The 19,620-nt window shown below is 45.3% G+C and overlaps 1 protein-coding gene across 1 annotated transcript in view; it reads left to right on the top strand.

The window, feature by feature from the left end:
* LOC149432247 (uncharacterized) overlaps positions 1-19,620 on the top strand; it is a 43,642-nt gene that overhangs the window by 18,257 nt on the left and 5,765 nt on the right. The window contains exons 3-5 of the mRNA XM_089665371.1: positions 11,807-11,933; positions 17,615-17,707; positions 17,881-17,997. Of these exons, the coding sequence (XP_089521497.1) occupies positions 11,807-11,933; positions 17,615-17,707; positions 17,881-17,997 (337 nt within the window). The remainder of the gene's footprint in view (positions 1-11,806; positions 11,934-17,614; positions 17,708-17,880; positions 17,998-19,620) is intronic.

The raw sequence follows: 19,620 nt of genomic DNA on the forward strand, positions 1-19,620 counted from the left end.
GATAAGCACAACAACAGTGTGTAGAGAGTTTCATGGAATGGGTTTCCATGGCTGAGCAGCTGCATCCAAGTCTTACATCACCAAGTGCAATTCAAAGTGTTGGTTGTAGTGGTGTAAAGTATGCTGCCACTGGACTCTAGAACAGTGGAGACGTTCTCTGGAATGACCAATCTCACTTCTCTGTCTGGCAATCCGATGGAAGTGTCTGGGTTTGGCAGTTACCAGGAGAACGGTACTTCCCTGACTGCATTGTGCCAAGTGTAAAGTTTGGTGGAGGGGGGATTATAATGTGGGGTTGTTTTTCAGAGGTTGGGCTTGGCCCCCTAGTTCCAGTGAAGGGAACTCTTAAGGCATCAGCATACCAAGACATTTTGGACAATTTCAGGCTCATAACTTTGGGGGAAGAGTTTGGGGATGGCCCTTCCTGTTCCAACATGACTGCATACCAGTGCACAAAGCAAGGTCCATAAAGACATGGATGAGCGAGTTTGGGGTGCAGGAACTTGACTGGCCTGCAGAGTCCTGACCTCAACACCATAGAACATCTTTGGGATGAATTAGAGTGGAGACTGTGAGCCAGGCCTTCTTGTTTGACATCAGTGCCTGACCTCACAAATGCTCTTCTGGAAGAATGGTCAAACCTTCCCATAGACACCCTCCTAAACCTTGTGGATGGCCTTCCCAGAAGAGTTGAAGCTGTTATAGCTGCAAAGGGCGGGCCAACTCAATACTGAACCCTATGGACTAAGACTGGGATGCCATTAAAGGTCATGTGCGTGTAAAGGCAGGCCGACCAATACTTTTGCCAATATAGTGTATATACAACACATGCATACACTCAGACACACACGTATACAGACTCGGACATGTACACACGCGTATACAGACTCGGACATGTACACACGCGTATACAGACTCGGACATGTACACACGCGTATACAGACTCGGACATGTACACACGCGTATACAGACTCGGACATGTACACACGCGTATACAGACTCGGACATGTACACACGCGTATACAGACTCGGACATGTACACACGCGTATACAGACTCGGACATGTACACACGCGTATACAGACTCGGACATGTACACACGCGTATACAGACTCGGACATGTGCACACACGCGTATACAGACTCGGACATGTGCACACACGCGTATACAGACTCGGACATGTGCACACACGCGTATACAGACTCGGACATGTGCACACACGCGTATACAGACTCGGACATGTGCACACACGCGTATACAGACTCGGACATGTGCACACACGCGTATACAGACTCGGACATGTGCACACACGCGTATACAGACTCGGACATGTGCACACACGCGTATACAGACTCGGACATGTGCACACACGCGTATACAGACTCGGACATGTGCACACACGCGTATACAGACTCGGACATGTGCACACACGCGTATACAGACTCGGACATGTGCACACACGCGTATACAGACTCGGACATGTGCACACACGCGTATACAGACTCGGACATGTGCACACACGCGTATACAGACTCGGACATGTGCACACACGCGTATACAGACTCGGACATGTGCACACACGCGTATACAGACTCGGACATGTGCACACACGCGTATACAGACTCGGACATGTGCACACACGCGTATACAGACTCGGACATGTGCACACACGCGTATACAGACTCGGACATGTGCACACACGCGTATACAGACTCGGACATGTGCACACACGCGTATACAGACTCGGACATGTGCACACACGCGTATACAGACTCGGACATGTGCACACACGCGTATACAGACTCGGACATGTGCACACACGCGTATACAGACTCGGACATGTGCACACACGCGTATACAGACTCGGACATGTGCACACACGCGTATACAGACTCGGACATGTGCACACACGCGTATACAGACTCGGACATGTGCACACACGCGTATACAGACTCGGACATGTGCACACACGCGTATACAGACTCGGACATGTGCACACACGCGTATACAGACTCGGACATGTGCACACACGCGTATACAGACTCGGACATGTGCACACACGCGTATACAGACTCGGACATGTGCACACACGCGTATACAGACTCGGACATGTGCACACACGCGTATACAGACTCGGACATGTGCACACACGCGTATACAGACTCGGACATGTGCACACACGCGTATACAGACTCGGACATGTGCACACACGCGTATACAGACTCGGACATGTGCACACACGCGTATACAGACTCGGACATGTGCACACACGCGTATACAGACTCGGACATGTGCACACACGCGTATACAGACTCGGACATGTGCACACACGCGTATACAGACTCGGACATGTGCACACACGCGTATACAGACTCGGACATGTGCACACACGCGTATACAGACTCGGACATGTGCACACACGCGTATACAGACTCGGACATGTGCACACACGCGTATACAGACTCGGACATGTGCACACACGCGTATACAGACTCGGACATGTGCACACACGCGTATACAGACTCGGACATGTGCACACACGCGTATACAGACTCGGACATGTGCACACACGCGTATACAGACTCGGACATGTGCACACACGCGTATACAGACTCGGACATGTGCACACACGCGTATACAGACTCGGACATGTGCACACACGCGTATACAGACTCGGACATGTGCACACACGCGTATACAGACTCGGACATGTGCACACACGCGTATACAGACTCGGACATGTGCACACACGCGTATACAGACTCGGACATGTGCACACACGCGTATACAGACTCGGACATGTGCACACACGCGTATACAGACTCGGACATGTGCACACACGCGTATACAGACTCGGACATGTGCACACACGCGTATACAGACTCGGACATGTGCACACACGCGTATACAGACTCGGACATGTGCACACACGCGTATACAGACTCGGACATGTGCACACACGCGTATACAGACTCGGACATGTGCACACACGCGTATACAGACTCGGACATGTGCACACACGCGTATACAGACTCGGACATGTGCACACACGCGTATACAGACTCGGACATGTGCACACACGCGTATACAGACTCGGACATGTGCACACACGCGTATACAGACTCGGACATGTGCACACACGCGTATACAGACTCGGACATGTGCACACACGCGTATACAGACTCGGACATGTGCACACACGCGTATACAGACTCGGACATGTGCACACACGCGTATACAGACTCGGACATGTGCACACACGCGTATACAGACTCGGACATGTGCACACACGCGTATACAGACTCGGACATGTGCACACACGCGTATACAGACTCGGACATGTGCACACACGCGTATACAGACTCGGACATGTGCACACACGCGTATACAGACTCGGACATGTGCACACACGCGTATACAGACTCGGACATGTGCACACACGCGTATACAGACTCGGACATGTGCACACACGCGTATACAGACTCGGACATGTGCACACACGCGTATACAGACTCGGACATGTGCACACACGCGTATACAGACTCGGACATGTGCACACACGCGTATACAGACTCGGACATGTGCACACACGCGTATACAGACTCGGACATGTGCACACACGCGTATACAGACTCGGACATGTGCACACACGCGTATACAGACTCGGACATGTGCACACACGCGTATACAGACTCGGACATGTGCACACACGCGTATACAGACTCGGACATGTGCACACACGCGTATACAGACTCGGACATGTGCACACACGCGTATACAGACTCGGACATGTGCACACACGCGTATACAGACTCGGACATGTGCACACACGCGTATACAGACTCGGACATGTGCACACACGCGTATACAGACTCGGACATGTACACACACGCGTATACAGACTCTGACATGTACACACACGCGTATACAGACTCTGACATGTACACACACGCGTATACAGACTCTGACATGTACACACACGCGTATACAGACTCGGACATGTACACACACGCGTATACAGACTCTGACATGTACACACACGCGTATACAGACTCTGACATGTACACACACGCGTATACAGACTCTGACATGTACACACACGCGTATACAGACTCTGACATGTACACACACGCGTATACAGACTCTGACATGTACACACACGCGTATACAGACTCTGACATGTACACACACGCGTATACAGACTCTGACATGTACACACACGCGTATACAGACTCTGACATGTACACACACGCGTATACAGACTCTGACATGTACACACACGCGTATACAGACTCTGACATGTACACACACGCGTATACAGACTCTGACATGTACACACACGCGTATACAGACTCTGACATGTACACACACGCGTATACAGACTCTGACATGTACACACACGCGTATACAGACTCTGACATGTACACACACGCGTATACAGACTCTGACATGTACACACACGCGTATACAGACTCTGACATGTACACACACGCGTATACAGACTCTGACATGTACACACACGCGTATACAGACTCTGACATGTACACACACGCGTATACAGACTCTGACATGTACACACACGCGTATACAGACTCTGACATGTACACACACGCGTATACAGACTCTGACATGTACACACACGCGTATACAGACTCTGACATGTACACACACGCGTATACAGACTCTGACATGTACACACACGCGTATACAGACTCTGACATGTACACACACGCGTATACAGACTCTGACATGTACACACACGCGTATACAGACTCTGACATGTACACACACGCGTATACAGACTCTGACATGTACACACACGCGTATACAGACTCTGACATGTACACACACGCGTATACAGACTCTGACATGTACACACACGCGTATACAGACTCTGACATGTACACACACGCGTATACAGACTCTGACATGTACACACACGCGTATACAGACTCTGACATGTACACACACGCGTATACAGACTCTGACATGTACACACACGCGTATACAGACTCTGACATGTACACACACGCGTATACAGACTCGGACATGTACACACATATATGGGAAGGCTGTAGAGGATTTTGATGATGCTGTCAATGTCATGTATAGATTATCAGCTTACTAATGAGGGAAAGTTGGAAAATATTAGTTTAATTCCATTTTAGAAGTTTAACCACTTCAGCCTCCATGACACTCCTGAACGTCACCAGGTTGAAGCGGTTATACCGAGATGACTGCAGCTGGTATCATATTTTTTCAGCAGGTGGTGGGCTTTAATGTAAAGGTCGATCCTGGCGCTTAGCTGCCAGATCGCTTTTACAGTTGGCAGAAAGGGGTTTCCTCTCACTCCCCCCCCCCCCCCCCCCCTTCCCTTTTACCATCTTCCAGGGCTCTCCCATCCCAGCGGGAAGCCTGGGACTGAAGCCAGCTGACCATAGAGATGACCAAAGACCAGACCGTCCCTGATCTCTATGATCTAGGGAAAGCTGATCCAGGCAATATCAGATTGCCTCTCGGGGGGGATCGGGAAGGAATTTTTGCAGGAGCAAATTGGATCATAGTTACATAGTCTGGCTGAAAAAAGACAAAAGTCTATCCAGTTCAACCCAAAAAAAAGTTATAATCCTATACCCACAGTTGATCCAGAGGAAGGCAAAAAAAAAACCCAGCAAAGCATTTGACACAGTTCCCCACACACGGCTAATGTGTAAGGTAAAGTCTACAGGCTTTTTTTAAAAATCTGTATGTAAATGGTTAGAAAACTGGCTAAAAGATGGTATTCAGAAAGTAGTGGTTAATGATTCATACTCTGATTGGTCTAGGGGTGTCAGTGGTGTACCCCAAGGTTCATTGTTGGGACCCTTATTTTATAATATATTTATAAACAATATAGGGTCTGGGATTATAAATCCCATTTCAGTCTTTGCAGATGACACCAAGCTGTGCCGTGGAATAACGTCCTTACAGGATGTCTCCAACCTACAAGCCGACCTCAATGCTCTGTGTAATTGGGCAACTATGTGGGAAATGAGGTTTACATTTCAGCCAGACTATATAACTATGTCTAAGAAACCTGAAGTGAGTATTTTGTGATTTCTGGTTTTGCACAAATGTAAACAAACCATTACTAGCTTGTGAAAGCTTCTGATCAAACCAATAATGGCTAGAGGAAAGATATGTGGTCTGATAGATCCCAGATCTCTTCATAAAAAGCACCTGTCACTACTCCAGCTATGACTAGGGATGTTGTTCATCGCTTGCGATAGCAATAAAAGTGATACATTTTATTTATTTTTATTTTTTTAAAAAAATTGGCCCCACATCAGGGGCGGACTGACAACTCATGGGGCCCCCGGGCAATATGGGATCATGGGACCCCTGTGTCCTTACCCAAACTCAAAAAAGGCTAGGAAAAAGGTACCAGGGGAATCTCATGGGGCCCCCTACTGACCCCGGGCCCTCGGGCAGTGCCCGAGTTTCCAAATGGTCAGTCCGCCCCTGCCCCACTTGCATGTGTAAGTAATGATCACACCAAACGTGAGGTATTGCGGGGAATGTCGGAGTGAGAGCAATGATTCTAGCTCCTCCTGTGTAACTCTAAGCTTTTCACCACTGCGTTTACCCGTATGTCATTGGACTTTCAGTATTTGTACTGGAGGGATGCCTTGCAGTCGCAGGCATCACCCTGGTACGGTTTTCAGAGCCACCAGTCAGCTCTCTTGTACAAGCAATCGGAGGGGCTTGTATAAGCAGCGGGAAGGGATGTCCCTCCCACCAGCTGGCAAGACAGCCAAACAAAGCCAGTAAACTGGAAGAGATGACTTAACTTCACTTCTGGTGTACTTGGGAACTTTTCTGTGCCTTTTTTTCTGAAAGCATTAAAGAACACCGCTCTTGCGGTCTCCCTCCTTAAAAAAATACCCGCACGTGTCTATTGCTGTCACAGGGGATATTTACATTCCTTGTGAGAGCAATAAGTGATTTAAAAAAAAAAAAAATTTTAAATTTAAAGTGACAGTGTAAAAAAATTAAGTGCCCCTGTCCTCACGTGCAAAGGCATACGCACGCATCGGGCACGCACGCAAACAGAGATCATCCCACACGTGAGGAATCGCCATGGACGTCAGATCATGGGCAGTAATTCTAGCACCAGGCCTCCTCCTGTAAATCTAAAGTGATAGCCTCTTAAGGCTTATAAAGCGTTGCCTACGAATAGTAAAATTTGATGTAGTTTGTCGCTGTTGCACAAGCGGTTGCAGTTTTAAAGCATGCCATGTTTTGGTATCTATTTACTCAGCGTAACATCATCCTTTCTATTTTGCAGAAAATTGGGTTATGTATTACCTTTTTTTTTAATTTGCAATAAAATTGAAAAGTGCAATTTTTTTCCCCAAAAATTGAGTTTGCAAAACTGCTGCAAAATACCATGCCACAGAAAAAAAATGCAAAAACCACCAGTTTATTGTCTAGGGCCTCTGCTTTAAAAATAAAAGTATAATGCTTGCGGGTTCTGCTGGTACAGGGCGGCACGGATGCGCAAAATCATATACATGGCAGAGCAGGTAGGGCACGTGAACCCCCTACCTGGAAATGCAAAAATAAATATATATATATATATATATATATATATATATATATATATATATATATATATATATATATATATATATATATATGATTATTTTATTTATTTATTTTTTGCATTTCCGAGTAGGGGGCGCATGTGCCCAAGCATCTCCGACGGGGAGGAAAACAGTTTTGTTTACTAACAGTCTTCCTCCCTGTCAGCTCAGACACACTGCTCTGGATGGCTATGCACATCATAGCCATCCAGAGCAGTGTGCTTAGTGACCCCTGCCCCCTAGTAAAAATACTCCTTACACATAGTTAACCCTTTGATTGCCCCTCACATTAACCACTTCCTGCCCAGTGCCATTAGTAGTGTCAGTTCTTCCTTCCTTCTCCCTCCTTCCTTCCTTCCTTCCCCCTCCTTCCTTCCTTCCTTCCCCCTCCTTCCTTCCTTCCTTCCCCCTCCTTCCTTCCTTCCCCCTCCTTCCTTCCTTCCCCCTCCTTCCTTCCTTCCCCCTCCTTCCTTCCTTCCCCCTCCTTCCTTCCTTCCTTCCCCCTTCCTTCCTTCCTTCCCCTTCCTTCCTTCCTTCCCCTTCCTTCCTTCCTTCCTTCCTTCCCCTTCCTTCCTTCCTTCCTTCCCCTTCCTTCCTTCCTTCCTTCCTTCCCCTTCCTTCCTTCCTTCCTTCCTTCCTTCCCCTTCCTTCCTTCCTTCCTTCCTTCCCCTTCCTTCCTTCCTTTCTTCCCCTTCCTTCCTTCCTTCCTTTCTTCCCCTTCCTTCCTTCCTTCCTTTCTTCCCCTTCCTTCCTTTCTTCCCCTTCCTTCCTTTCTTCCCCTTCCTTCCTTTCTTCCCCTTCCTTCCTTTCTTCCCCTTCCTTCCTTTCTTCCCCTTCCTTCCTTTCTTCCCCTTCCTTCCTTCCTTCCTTTCTTCCCCTTCCTTCCTTCCTTCCTTTCTTCCCCTTCCTTCCTTTCTTCCCCTTCCTTCCTTCCTTCCTTTCTTCCCCTTCCTTCCTTCCCCTTCCTTCCTTCCTTCCTTCCCCTTCCTTCCTTCCTTCCTTTCTTCCCCTTCCTTCCTTCCTTCCTTCCTTTCTTCCCCTTCCTTCCTTCCTTCCTTCCTTTCTTCCCCTTCCTTCCTTCCTTCCTTCCTTTCTTCCCCTTCCTTCCTTTCTTCCTTCCTTTCTTCCCCTTCCTTCCTTTCTTCCCCTTCCTTCCTTTCTTCCCCTTCCTTCCTTCCTTCCTTCCTTCCTTCCTTCCTTCCTTCCTTCCTTCCTTCCTTCCCCTTCCTTCCCCTTCCTTCCTTCCCCTTCCTTCCTTCCCCTTCCTTCCTTCCTTCCCCTTCCTTCCTTCCCATTCGTTTCTCTATCCATTCCCTTTTTCTCTTCCTTCCTTCCCTCCCTCCCTGGCACTGGGGATGTTAGAATGTCCATTGCAGTCCCACTAAAAGTTACTGATCGCCGCCATTAGTAGGGGAAAAAAAATTCCAGTATCAATACCGCCATTTTGTAAACACTGTAACTTTCACATAAACCAATTTAATTTACACATATTGGGATTTTTTTTTTCTAGCAAAGACATGTCACAGAATACATTTTGGCCTAAATTTATGGTGAAATTTGATTTTTAAAATTTTTTACTGGACATGTTTAATAGCAAAAATTCCAAAATATTGTTTGTTTTTTTCTCAAAATTGTTGGTTATTTTTTGTTTATAGCGCAAAAAATAAAATGCACAGGCAATCAAATACCACCGAAAGAAAGCTCAATTCGTTGGGAAAAAGACGTAAATTTCATTTGGGTGCAGCGTTACATGACTGTGCAATTGTCCGTTAAAGTAACACAGCTCTGTAACGCGAAAAATGTCCTGGTCAGGAAGGGGGGGGGGGATCCTCTGGAGGGCAAGTGGTTAATGTAAACATAAAATGTAAACAGAAAGTGCCAGAGAAGGCTTGGGACTGAAGTAGTCACCTATGGAGATTTTTAAGTGGTTTGCCACCATTCCAATGTGTGACATATTTGGTATCGATTATTATTTGCATAATATCATCTTTTATATATTACCAAACAATTGTATTTTTTGTAGGGATGCATCAATACCGATACTGACTATCATGAGTACTCGTACTTATTATTATTATTATACAGGATTTATATAGCGCCAACAGTTTGCTCAGCGCTTTACGGGAGACAATACAGTAACTTGTCAAAATACTCCCGGTACCTTAACCGATACTTTGCAGTGCAGTTTGCGTTTAATGGATGCAAATTGCACTGCAAAGGTTAGCATGTGATTTGAACAGGAATGCGATTCCTGTCCAAATCGCATGCTGTTTCCCCACTGCTCCTATGTGAACCAAGGCTTGTCATAGCAGAATTCACACAGGAGCGGTGTGGGAAGCCCTGCAGGCATCCCATGCTGAGTCTCAGTGGTAGGAGAGGAGAGAGAGCCCTGGGGGATTTCAAATCTCCAGACCTGTGAAGCGGCTTTCTCTCCTCTCCTTGCAGCAATGACAGGGCAAGGCGGCATCTGATTGATCAGCACCGTCCATGTGACAGTGCTGACCAATCAACTGCTCTCTTGCTTGAATTGTCATCCCTGCAAGGAGAGGAAAAAAAGCACCCCTGCCACTTTCTCTCCTCTCCTACCACTGAGATTTAGTACGGGATGCCTGCAGGGGTTACCCCATCGCTCCTGTGTGAACTTGGCTATGACAAGCCTGGGTTCACATAGGAGCAGTGGGGAAACCGCATGTGATTTGGACATTAATCGCATTCCTCTTCAAATCACATGCTATTTTGCAGTGCAATTTGTGTCCATTAATGCAAATCGCAAGGCAAAGTATCGGTAATTGGTATCTGCAAGTATTTGACCAAAAGTATCAGTACTTGTTCTCGCCAATAAACGATATCGGTGCATCCCTAATTTTATTGTTTTTGTGCATTAGGATTCATTAAAGTGTGTGTGTGTGTGTGTGTGTGTGTGTTAGTTAATTTGCTTTTGAAATACCACTGCGCAATTATGGTGTGACATAAAAATTGGAAAACACCCACCATTTTATTCCACTAGGGCTTCTGCTTAAATATATGTAATGTTTTTGGGGGTTTTAACCCCCCTGGCAATATTCCCGAGTGTAGTTCGGGGTAAAGTTTCAGTACCACAAGCGGTAACCCCGAGCTACACTCAGGCTTACCATGTGGCGCTACTCCGGGATCCCTCGATCACTTACCTTGTCCTGCACTCCCGCGATGTCCCTCCTGCAGTGTCCCCAGCAATGTAATCCGGCGGATGCCGGCATCTGTCATCTGGGTTCCGTCCCCTGCGAGCGTCGGGACGTACGGGGGACGGAACGGCAGGAAATTTGAAAATGACAAAAAGTGACATTCACAAAAATCACTAAAATCACATAGTAAAACATTCCTGTATCAAACCATTTCACATACATTTTGTCCCGAGTGCTTTGTCCTGCGCCCTGCCTGCATTTTTACTGTTCTTTCTGCCTGGAAACAGAGAAATGTCCACGGCGTCCAAAAAGTGTCCCTTTAGGTCAAAAGCAGTTTTAGATCAGCTAGAGAACAGCGATAGTAAATCAGAACCACTTGCAGAATTGAGTGATAATGATTCGTGGCGGAAATTTGTCAGACACTGAAAACGATTTTGCGACTTTGCTCAGCGATGTGCGAACTTGGCGCTATATTTCAAATTTCAGTGTTTTTGGTTTGATTATATTGAATTAAATTTATTATTATTATATTATTTTTTTTATGATTATTTATTAAATTATAATTTATGATTTCGTGTTTAAAGTTTTATCCTACCCGGGATGTTTACTAGACTCTTGTTCGGACAGATTTCAGTGAGTTATTCCTAAAAATTACAGGCCTACAATAAAAAAAAAAATACATATTTCCATGCAAAAAAAAGTACCGCTTTGAGCACAGAAATTTGGACATAATCAGACCGCTAGGGAGGTTAAGTACTTTTCTAGCAAAAATTGGGCGATTTTTTTTTTTTTTTTTTTTTTGGGACCAAGTTTCATTTATCACTGGTAAAACCAACTTGGTTTTGGTATGCATTGCCCATTCAAACTGATGAGAAGTCACCTGATATAAAGTTTGTGTTGAGTGTATTTACAGCTGTTTTACTTGCCAGTGGTGTTACACGTATGCATGTGGTATATTCTTCTATTGAGTGGGCGGTTTGTGGCTTTTTGTTGACTTTTGGTCTTTTTTCTGTGTTGCTAGGGCTCTGTGACATTTAATGACGTGGCGGCCTGTTTCTCAGCCGAGGAGTGGGGTGCGCTGGAGGACTGGCAGAAGGATCTGTACAAGAACGTGATGCGGGAGATCCACTCAGCACTGGAGGCCATGGGTATGAGGACAATGAATTCAGGGTCGTAAACTGGCTCTCGTAAATATCTTTCCTCTCTACAGTTTCAATTTTGCATCCATAGTAGCACCTTTGTAAATATCTGGTGGGGTGCAAGCTCAAAGGAGCCAAACTTTCCCAGTACCACAGCATGTAATGCCGACTGATATTTCATATATATATATATATATATCCATGTGTATAACATCATTGTAGAAGCCAGAGGTGGCCATAGTGAAGATGAGGTGAGGGACTGATGTAGGAGGCAGGGGTGGACTGACCATTTGGAAACTCAGGCCCGGGGTCAGTAGGGGGCCCCATGAGATGCCCCTGGTACCTTTTTCATAGGCTTTTTTGAGTTTGGGACACAGGGGCCCCATGATCCCCTATTGCTCGGGGGCCCCATGAGTTGTCAGTCCGCCCCTGGTAGGAGGTGTACAGCTGTGTCATCTTAGAAGGTAAAACAAAAGCAGTTGTAAAGTCTAGAAATAAAGTAGACACCCCGGGGTGGCTTAAAGGATAAGTTCACCTTTTGGGGAAAAAATAAGTGCACATATTTTTGCAGGAAAAAAAACGTGCATTTATTATTTGCATTGCATCACATTACATCTGTGATCAGGGGTGCAATGCTAGACTCCTACAGACAAGCCCTGAAGCTTTCAGCTCCCATCTCCATGTTTACAAGCTGCAGGGCTTTTGAATTCATTTCAAGGCTGCTTATGAGAACCCCACTGTCCATTCAGAACTACATTCAGTTGTAGTTCATGCATTCACAGAAACTGAATGCATGATGCAGCTGCATGAGCGGAGCCCAGCACGGCCACATTATATTCAAATAGTGACAGCTGGCACCTTGAGAGGATCCCCGCTTGCTGTCACTTGGGGGAAGAGACTGCAACTGATGGAACATGTTCCAAAAGGTGAACTTATCCTTTAACCACTTCCCTTCCGGCCCGTGTATATAAACAGCCAAACTGGAGCATTGCAGGAGCGGGTGGCCGTTTATAAACATCCTCCCCGCTTCTCTGCCTGTGTGCACTCCCTGGGAGTACGTGGTACCACGATCCGGTGCCCACTGAACGGGACCTCTGTGTGAGGTCCCGATCATGTGATCACTGATTGGGCAATCGGTGATCACATGAATAGTAGTAAGAAAGATGTCACTTCTGAAATCATTGCTTACTACTTGTGAAATCTGTGAATGATCACAGAGGTCACATGGTACAAGGCTATTCACAACAGCCTTGTACCATGTGACAAGATGTGACCAATCACAGCTCACACAGTATTTCTCAATGGCTACAAGAATGCAGCCAGAGAGGAGGAGAAATGTATTGCTTTTACAGCCTTTATGGGTGTAAAAGCAATCAATGGAAAAAAAAAAAAAAAAAAAAAATCACCCCCCACAAGTAGTGTCATTATGGTGACACTGTTCTGCTAGGGTGACAGTATGTTAAAAAAAAAAAAAAAAACCCATAAATAACATAAAATAAAATGTCAACATTTTTGAAAAATTATAATTTTTGGTTCTAAACTATATATATATTTTTTTTTACTAATGATAGATTAATATATTTTGGTCCAGATTTATGAAGAAATAAAATTTTGCAAATCAATAATCTAAGAAAAACACTTTTTTTTTTTTTTTTCCCTCAAAATGTTTGGACTTTTCATTTATATAGCAAAAAACAAAAAATCCCAGTTGTGAATAAATGCTACCAAAATAAAGTTGCATCTGTCTCAAAAAAATGATAAATTCATACGGGTACAATGTTGCATAACCGTGCAATTGTCATTCAAAGTGTGATAGCACTGAAAGTTGAAAATTGGCCTGGACAGGAAGGGGGCGAAAGTGTCCGGACTTGAAGTGGTTAAAAAATGCTAAATGTGTGTTAAAAAAAAAACAAAAAACTGTGTGCAGCATCTTCATTGAAGTCTGTTGAACCAAAAACGCACTGTTTTGCGGTTAAAAAATTCTCAGTGAACTAACAGGACGCTGTTGAGCTCTGTGGTAGTTCATTGATTCTTCCTGTCTTCCTAGTGCCTGCCCCTACCTGCCTGTAGCCTTGTCCTTTCAGGCATAACGAGTGACACGGAGGATTCCAAATGGCTATAAATACATTATTGAAATGCGTTGGACTTTGGCAGTTTACAGAAATGTCATCTTGGAAGTTGCATGTGTTCTGGTGGATCTTTGGTCTTTAGAAAAGTCGTCTCCGGTTTTGCAGGGCTTGCAATCACATGGATCCTGGCGATCTATAGACGTGTTTTGTCAGGAGGTACAAATGATATGGTGGATCCTGCTGATCCATAGATTATCTCAGGAGTTGCAAGTGATCTGGTTGATCCAGGTGACCTATGGACTTGTGATTTGGTGGATGCTGGTGATCTGTGGAAATATTTTTTCAAGAGTTAAGTGATTTTGATGCATGCTGATGATCTCAGAAGGCATATGTGACCTGATGGATCTTGGGGATGTACAGACCTGTAATTCAGAAGTTCTGAGTGATCTGGTGGACCCTGGAAATCTATAGATGTGATGACCAAATCTATAGATTATGAAATATAATACTTCTCTGATCTGATTTGGTAAATTAAGAGTTCTTACCCAGAAGTGAAAGGTTTAACACAACAAGCAAAACTTATTGGTGGATAGGATAGAGGTCAACTAACAATCTATCTAGTTACATAAAAGAAACCTTAAGAAAGCTGGAATATATTACAAAATACAAACCGTGAGACAGAAAAGACATAAGACAAACATTTAGATACAAGTGCAAGGGATATATTCCATAATTACCATGGAACTAGACGTACAGGTTCCATTCTCCTAACTGGTGTTCCAAAGAACATCTCTTCATCTAGTGTCTATAGTTATAGGCCTCTCCTCCATTAGTTTTCATGGAGAAGCTCTGATTGGTTGGTAAATCTTTTCCCTTTCATAATTGGCTAACTTCAAATCCCCTGTATTTAGCATACACCAACCCCCTTTAAGGCAAATCTTGGCACACCCTTTATGGAATTTAAGTATGCCAGTTCATGACCTTTTCCTGGGAAATGAAGTATTCATGAACGGCTGGCCACCTTCATTGCATATCTGAATGAGGGATCCTTTGAAGTGGATATTTGTGAAGCCAACAGGTTTGGGTCCCATTGTTGGATACACTAACTCTGGCACTGAACTGTCTGAAAGAGGATTCTCAGCAAAGACTTCTGTTAAACAATAAAGAAGGTGTAATTAATAGAATATTCCCACTGGCAACTTAAACCATCCCCGACTATCTATAGAACAGGGATTTATGGGAAGACATATTACATACCCACACTATTATTTACAGCAGTAATGGAGATTTCACATAAACTCATCTAACAGGAGGTATCCATGATGTGATGGATCCAAGTGATCGTTAGATGCGTTATGACGTGAGTGACGTGCTTGATCCTGGGGAGTTATAGTTATGCTATCTCAGGGCTTACTATTGATCTAGTTCAGGGTGCTCTTTATTCAAGGAGCTAGTTTGCTGTCTTTTAGACTTTTGGGGGGGGGAGGCCAGAGTGTGGCCAGTTGGAGTAGAAAATGACCCAGCGAGTGGGCAATGCCTTAGGCTTGGTGGTCAGTGGGGGTGAAAAGGTTGCATAAGGTTGCATAACATCTGTAATCAGTAGGAGGAGGAGTGGTGCTCCATTATTGGTAGTGCTGAGGGGAATAGTGCCCCATTATTGGTGACAATGGGAGGAATAGTGCCCCATCATTGGTATCAGTGGGAGGAATAGTGCCCCATCATTGGTGTCAGTGGGAGGAATAGTGCCCCATCATTGGTGTCAATGGGAGGAATAGTGCCCCATCATTGGTGTCAGTGGGAGGAATAGTGCCCCATCATTGGTGTCAATGGGAGGAATAGTGCCCCATCATTGGTGTCAGTGGGAGGAATAGTGCCCCATCATTGGTGTCAGTGGGAGGAATAGTGCCCCATCATTGGTGTCAGTGGGAGGAATAGTGCCCCATCATTGGTGTCAGTGGGAGGAATAGTGCCCCATCATTGGTGTCAGTGGGAGGAATAGTGCCCCATCATTGGTATCAGTGGGAGGAATAGTGCCCCATCATTGGTGTCAGTGGGAGGAATAGTGCCCCATCATTGGTGTCAGTGGGAGGAATAGTGCCCCATCATTGGTGTCAGTGGGAGGAATAGTGCCCCATCATTGGTGTCAGTGGGAGGAATAGTGCCCCATCATTGGTGTCAGTGGGAGGAATAGTGCCCCCATCATTGGTGTCAGTGGGAGGAATAGTGCCCCCATCATTGGTGTCAGTGGGAGGAATAGTGCCCCATCATTGGTGTCAGGGAGCTGAATAGTGTCCCCATCATTGGTATCAGTGGGAGGAATAGTGCCCCATCATTGGTATCCGTGGGAGGAATAGTGCCCCATCATTGGTGTCAGTGGGAGGAATAGTGCCCCATCATTGGTATCAGTGGGAGGAATAGTGTCCCATCATTGGTATCAGTGGGAGGAATAGTGCCCCATCATTGGTATCAGTGGGAGGAATAGTGTCCCATCATTGGTATCAGTGGAGGAATAGTGCCCCATCATTGGTATCAGTGGGAGGAATAGTGTCCCATCATTGGTATCAGTGGGAGGAATAGTGTCCCCATCATTGGTATCAGTGGGAGGAATAGTGCCCCATCATTGGTATCAGTGGGAGGAATAGTGCCCCATCATTGGTATCAGTGGGAGGAATAGTTCCCCATCATTGATATCAGTGGGAGGAATAGTGCCCCATCATTGGTGTCAGTGGGAGGAATAGTGCCCCGTCATTGGTATCAGTGGGAGGAATAGTGCCCCATCATTGGTATCAGTGGGAGGAATAGTGCCCCATCATTGGTGTCAGGGAGCTGAATAGTGCCTTGTATCAGTGGCAGCAATAGTGCCCCAGAGGCTGGATAAAGGCACACAAAGGGCTGCATGCCACCCAAGGACCAAAGTTTGTGAACCACTGATCTGGAGATTTGGGTGGTCTCAACTGCAGTTCCTGACATCCCACAGAGCCACGCATATTATTCTGTATGTGTAATTTTACCCTCCGACTGTGGACATACTCCCAATACATGAGTTTGAGACTGGGCACTTGCTACAGGAGAGAGGCTATGTTACATATATATATATATATTACATGGGACTGTTAGGAGATGGCTGCTAATAAAGTACTGTTTTCACGGTTCCGAGGCCTGCACAGTAAGCACTATAAAGGGCTGCAGGTTGGGCTTCAGGGATCTAGTGAAGGGATCTCTAAACTGCAGCCCGAGGAGGGGGTTGGGCCTGGGCAAGACACTATTCCTCCCACTGACACCAACAAATGGGCATAATTACTCTCACTGACACAAATGATGGGCCACGATTCCTCCCACTAATACCAAAGATGCATTGTTTACTCCCACTGACGGAAGTACAATTTCTACTCACAATGGCCACAGTCCGGCCCCCCCAAAGTCTGACAAAGTAAACTGGCCCTCTGTTTAGAATGTTAGGAGACCCCTGATCTAGTGGATGCATCAGGATCAATGTAAGAAGGGAGGATGTTCCCTGTAAACTTTACTGTGCTCTTTCTCTGTTGTATGATTTCTTTCGCTGTCGAGTTGCCTAACTGATTTCAAATGTATTATCAATTTTTCAATGTGTCTTGTTTCCAGGTTACAAAATTGTGAATGCGGATGTTCTTCTGAAGATTAAGGATGAAGAATGTGACAAGAGCCCGGCTAATGAGAAGAAGAACTCCGCTTCAGGTGAGGATTTCCCCAGGACTCCTGAAGGCACTTTATAACCCCCAACATTCAGCATTTACCTCTGGGTCATCCATGTGATCTGTGCTTGCTCCAAAACAAGCCATCTTTATTTCACGCTTCTTTATTACCCGCAGGTTAGTCATTCTCATCTGCTCCTTTTTTTTTATTCGCAGCCTCTGGCAGAAGCATCAGCCCAGATATCTTACTCCGGATAAAGCATGACGAGGTGCCGGATTGGAGAGACATGGAGGAGGCGGAGAAAGAGGAGGAGCTGGACACCTGCAGTTCCAGTAAGTTACTTACAATGAGGAGTTTCCACCCAGTGTGATATATTTCTTTTTTCCATTTGTAGTTCTGTATATAGTTGAGAAAGGTGAGGACACCTTCCTTGCAGCACAGGAGCATTTACTGTAGATCCATGGCCATCACCATTAATATAGCAAACATTTTGGGAGGGTAGGTTCCTTTTCATTAGGGCGCCTTTAACCACTTGAGCTCCAGAGGATTCACCCCCCTTAATGATCAGGCCTCTTTTTGCTACTCGGTGCTGCACTAATTCAACTGATAATTGCGCGGTCATGCAATTCTGCACCTAAACGAAATTTACGTCCTTTTTTTCACACAAATAGAGCTTTCTTTCGGTGGTATTTGATCACCTGTGCGCTTTTTATTTTTCACGCTATAAACAAAAAATGCCAAAAATTTGAAGAAAAACAATATTTTTTACTTTCAACTATAAAAAATATATAGTAAACTCAAAACTGGTTATAAATTTAGGCCAAAATGTATTCTGCTCCATGTTTTTGGTAAAAAAAAAAATCCCAATAAGTGTATATTGATTGCTTTGTGTGGAAGTTATAGCGTCTACAAACTATGGTATAGATACTGCAATTTACGCCATTTTTCTGCTATACTGCGCTAGTTTAACGGACAATTGTGCGGTCATGCAATACGGTACATAAATTAAATTTACATCCTTTTTTTCCCCACAAATTGAGCTTTCTTTCGGTGGTATTTGATTGCCTGTGCGGTTTTTATTTTTTGTGCTATAAAAAAAAAAGGCTGACAATTTTGAGGGAAAAAAAACAATATTTTGGACTTTTTTCTATAAAACGTCCAATAAAAAAAAATGCAAAAATCAAATTTAGTCATAAATTTCTGCCAAAATGCATTCTGCGACATGTCTTTGCTAAAAAACAAAAAAAAAAAAAAACCCAATACGTGTAAATTAATTGGTTTACGTGAAAGTTATAGCATTTACAGATGGCGGGAAAGATACTGGGATTTTTATTTATTTTTTATACTAATAATGGCGGCGATCAGCAAATTATGGCGGCGATCAGTGACTTATGGCGGGACTGCGGCGGACATTCTGACATTGGGGGGTACTGACTTGGGGTCACTGACATCCCCAAAAACACTAATACAGCGATCAGTGCAAAAAAAAAAAACACTGACACTGTACTAATGGCACTGGGGAGGAAGGGGTTAACTTTATTTTGCAGGGAAGGGTTATTTGAGTGAGGGGAGTGTTTTTACTAGGGGGCGGGGGTGTGTGCTGCACGGGACACCGCTGATCGAGAGAGAGAAACTCTTCTTTCTCGATCAGCTTGTCCTCGAGCTGTCAGGGAAGTGACAGACAGCACAGCTACTGCAGCTGTGCTGTCTGTCACTGTTTGCCGACGATCGCCGGGAAACAGCCGGTAAGGACCGGCTGTGACCCGGCGACTGACATCCGCGGCGGTGATTGGCGGGATAGATAGGGCGGCGGCGCGCCTCGCGCGTGCCCCCTATCTGTTTACAAAACACGCGTTTTAAAACGTGGTTTTGCCTGCCCGTGCGTGTTTCTACAGTGGCAGGGCGACAAGTGGTTAATAGCTGCATTCACCATATCACTACAGCACCCATTATAA

The sequence above is a fragment of the Staurois parvus genome, unplaced genomic scaffold (genome assembly GCF_062004578.1).
Source record: "Staurois parvus isolate SC_StPar_1 unplaced genomic scaffold, SC_StPar_1.0 ptg002181l, whole genome shotgun sequence".
In the NCBI taxonomy this organism is placed as follows: domain Eukaryota; kingdom Metazoa; phylum Chordata; class Amphibia; order Anura; family Ranidae; genus Staurois; species Staurois parvus.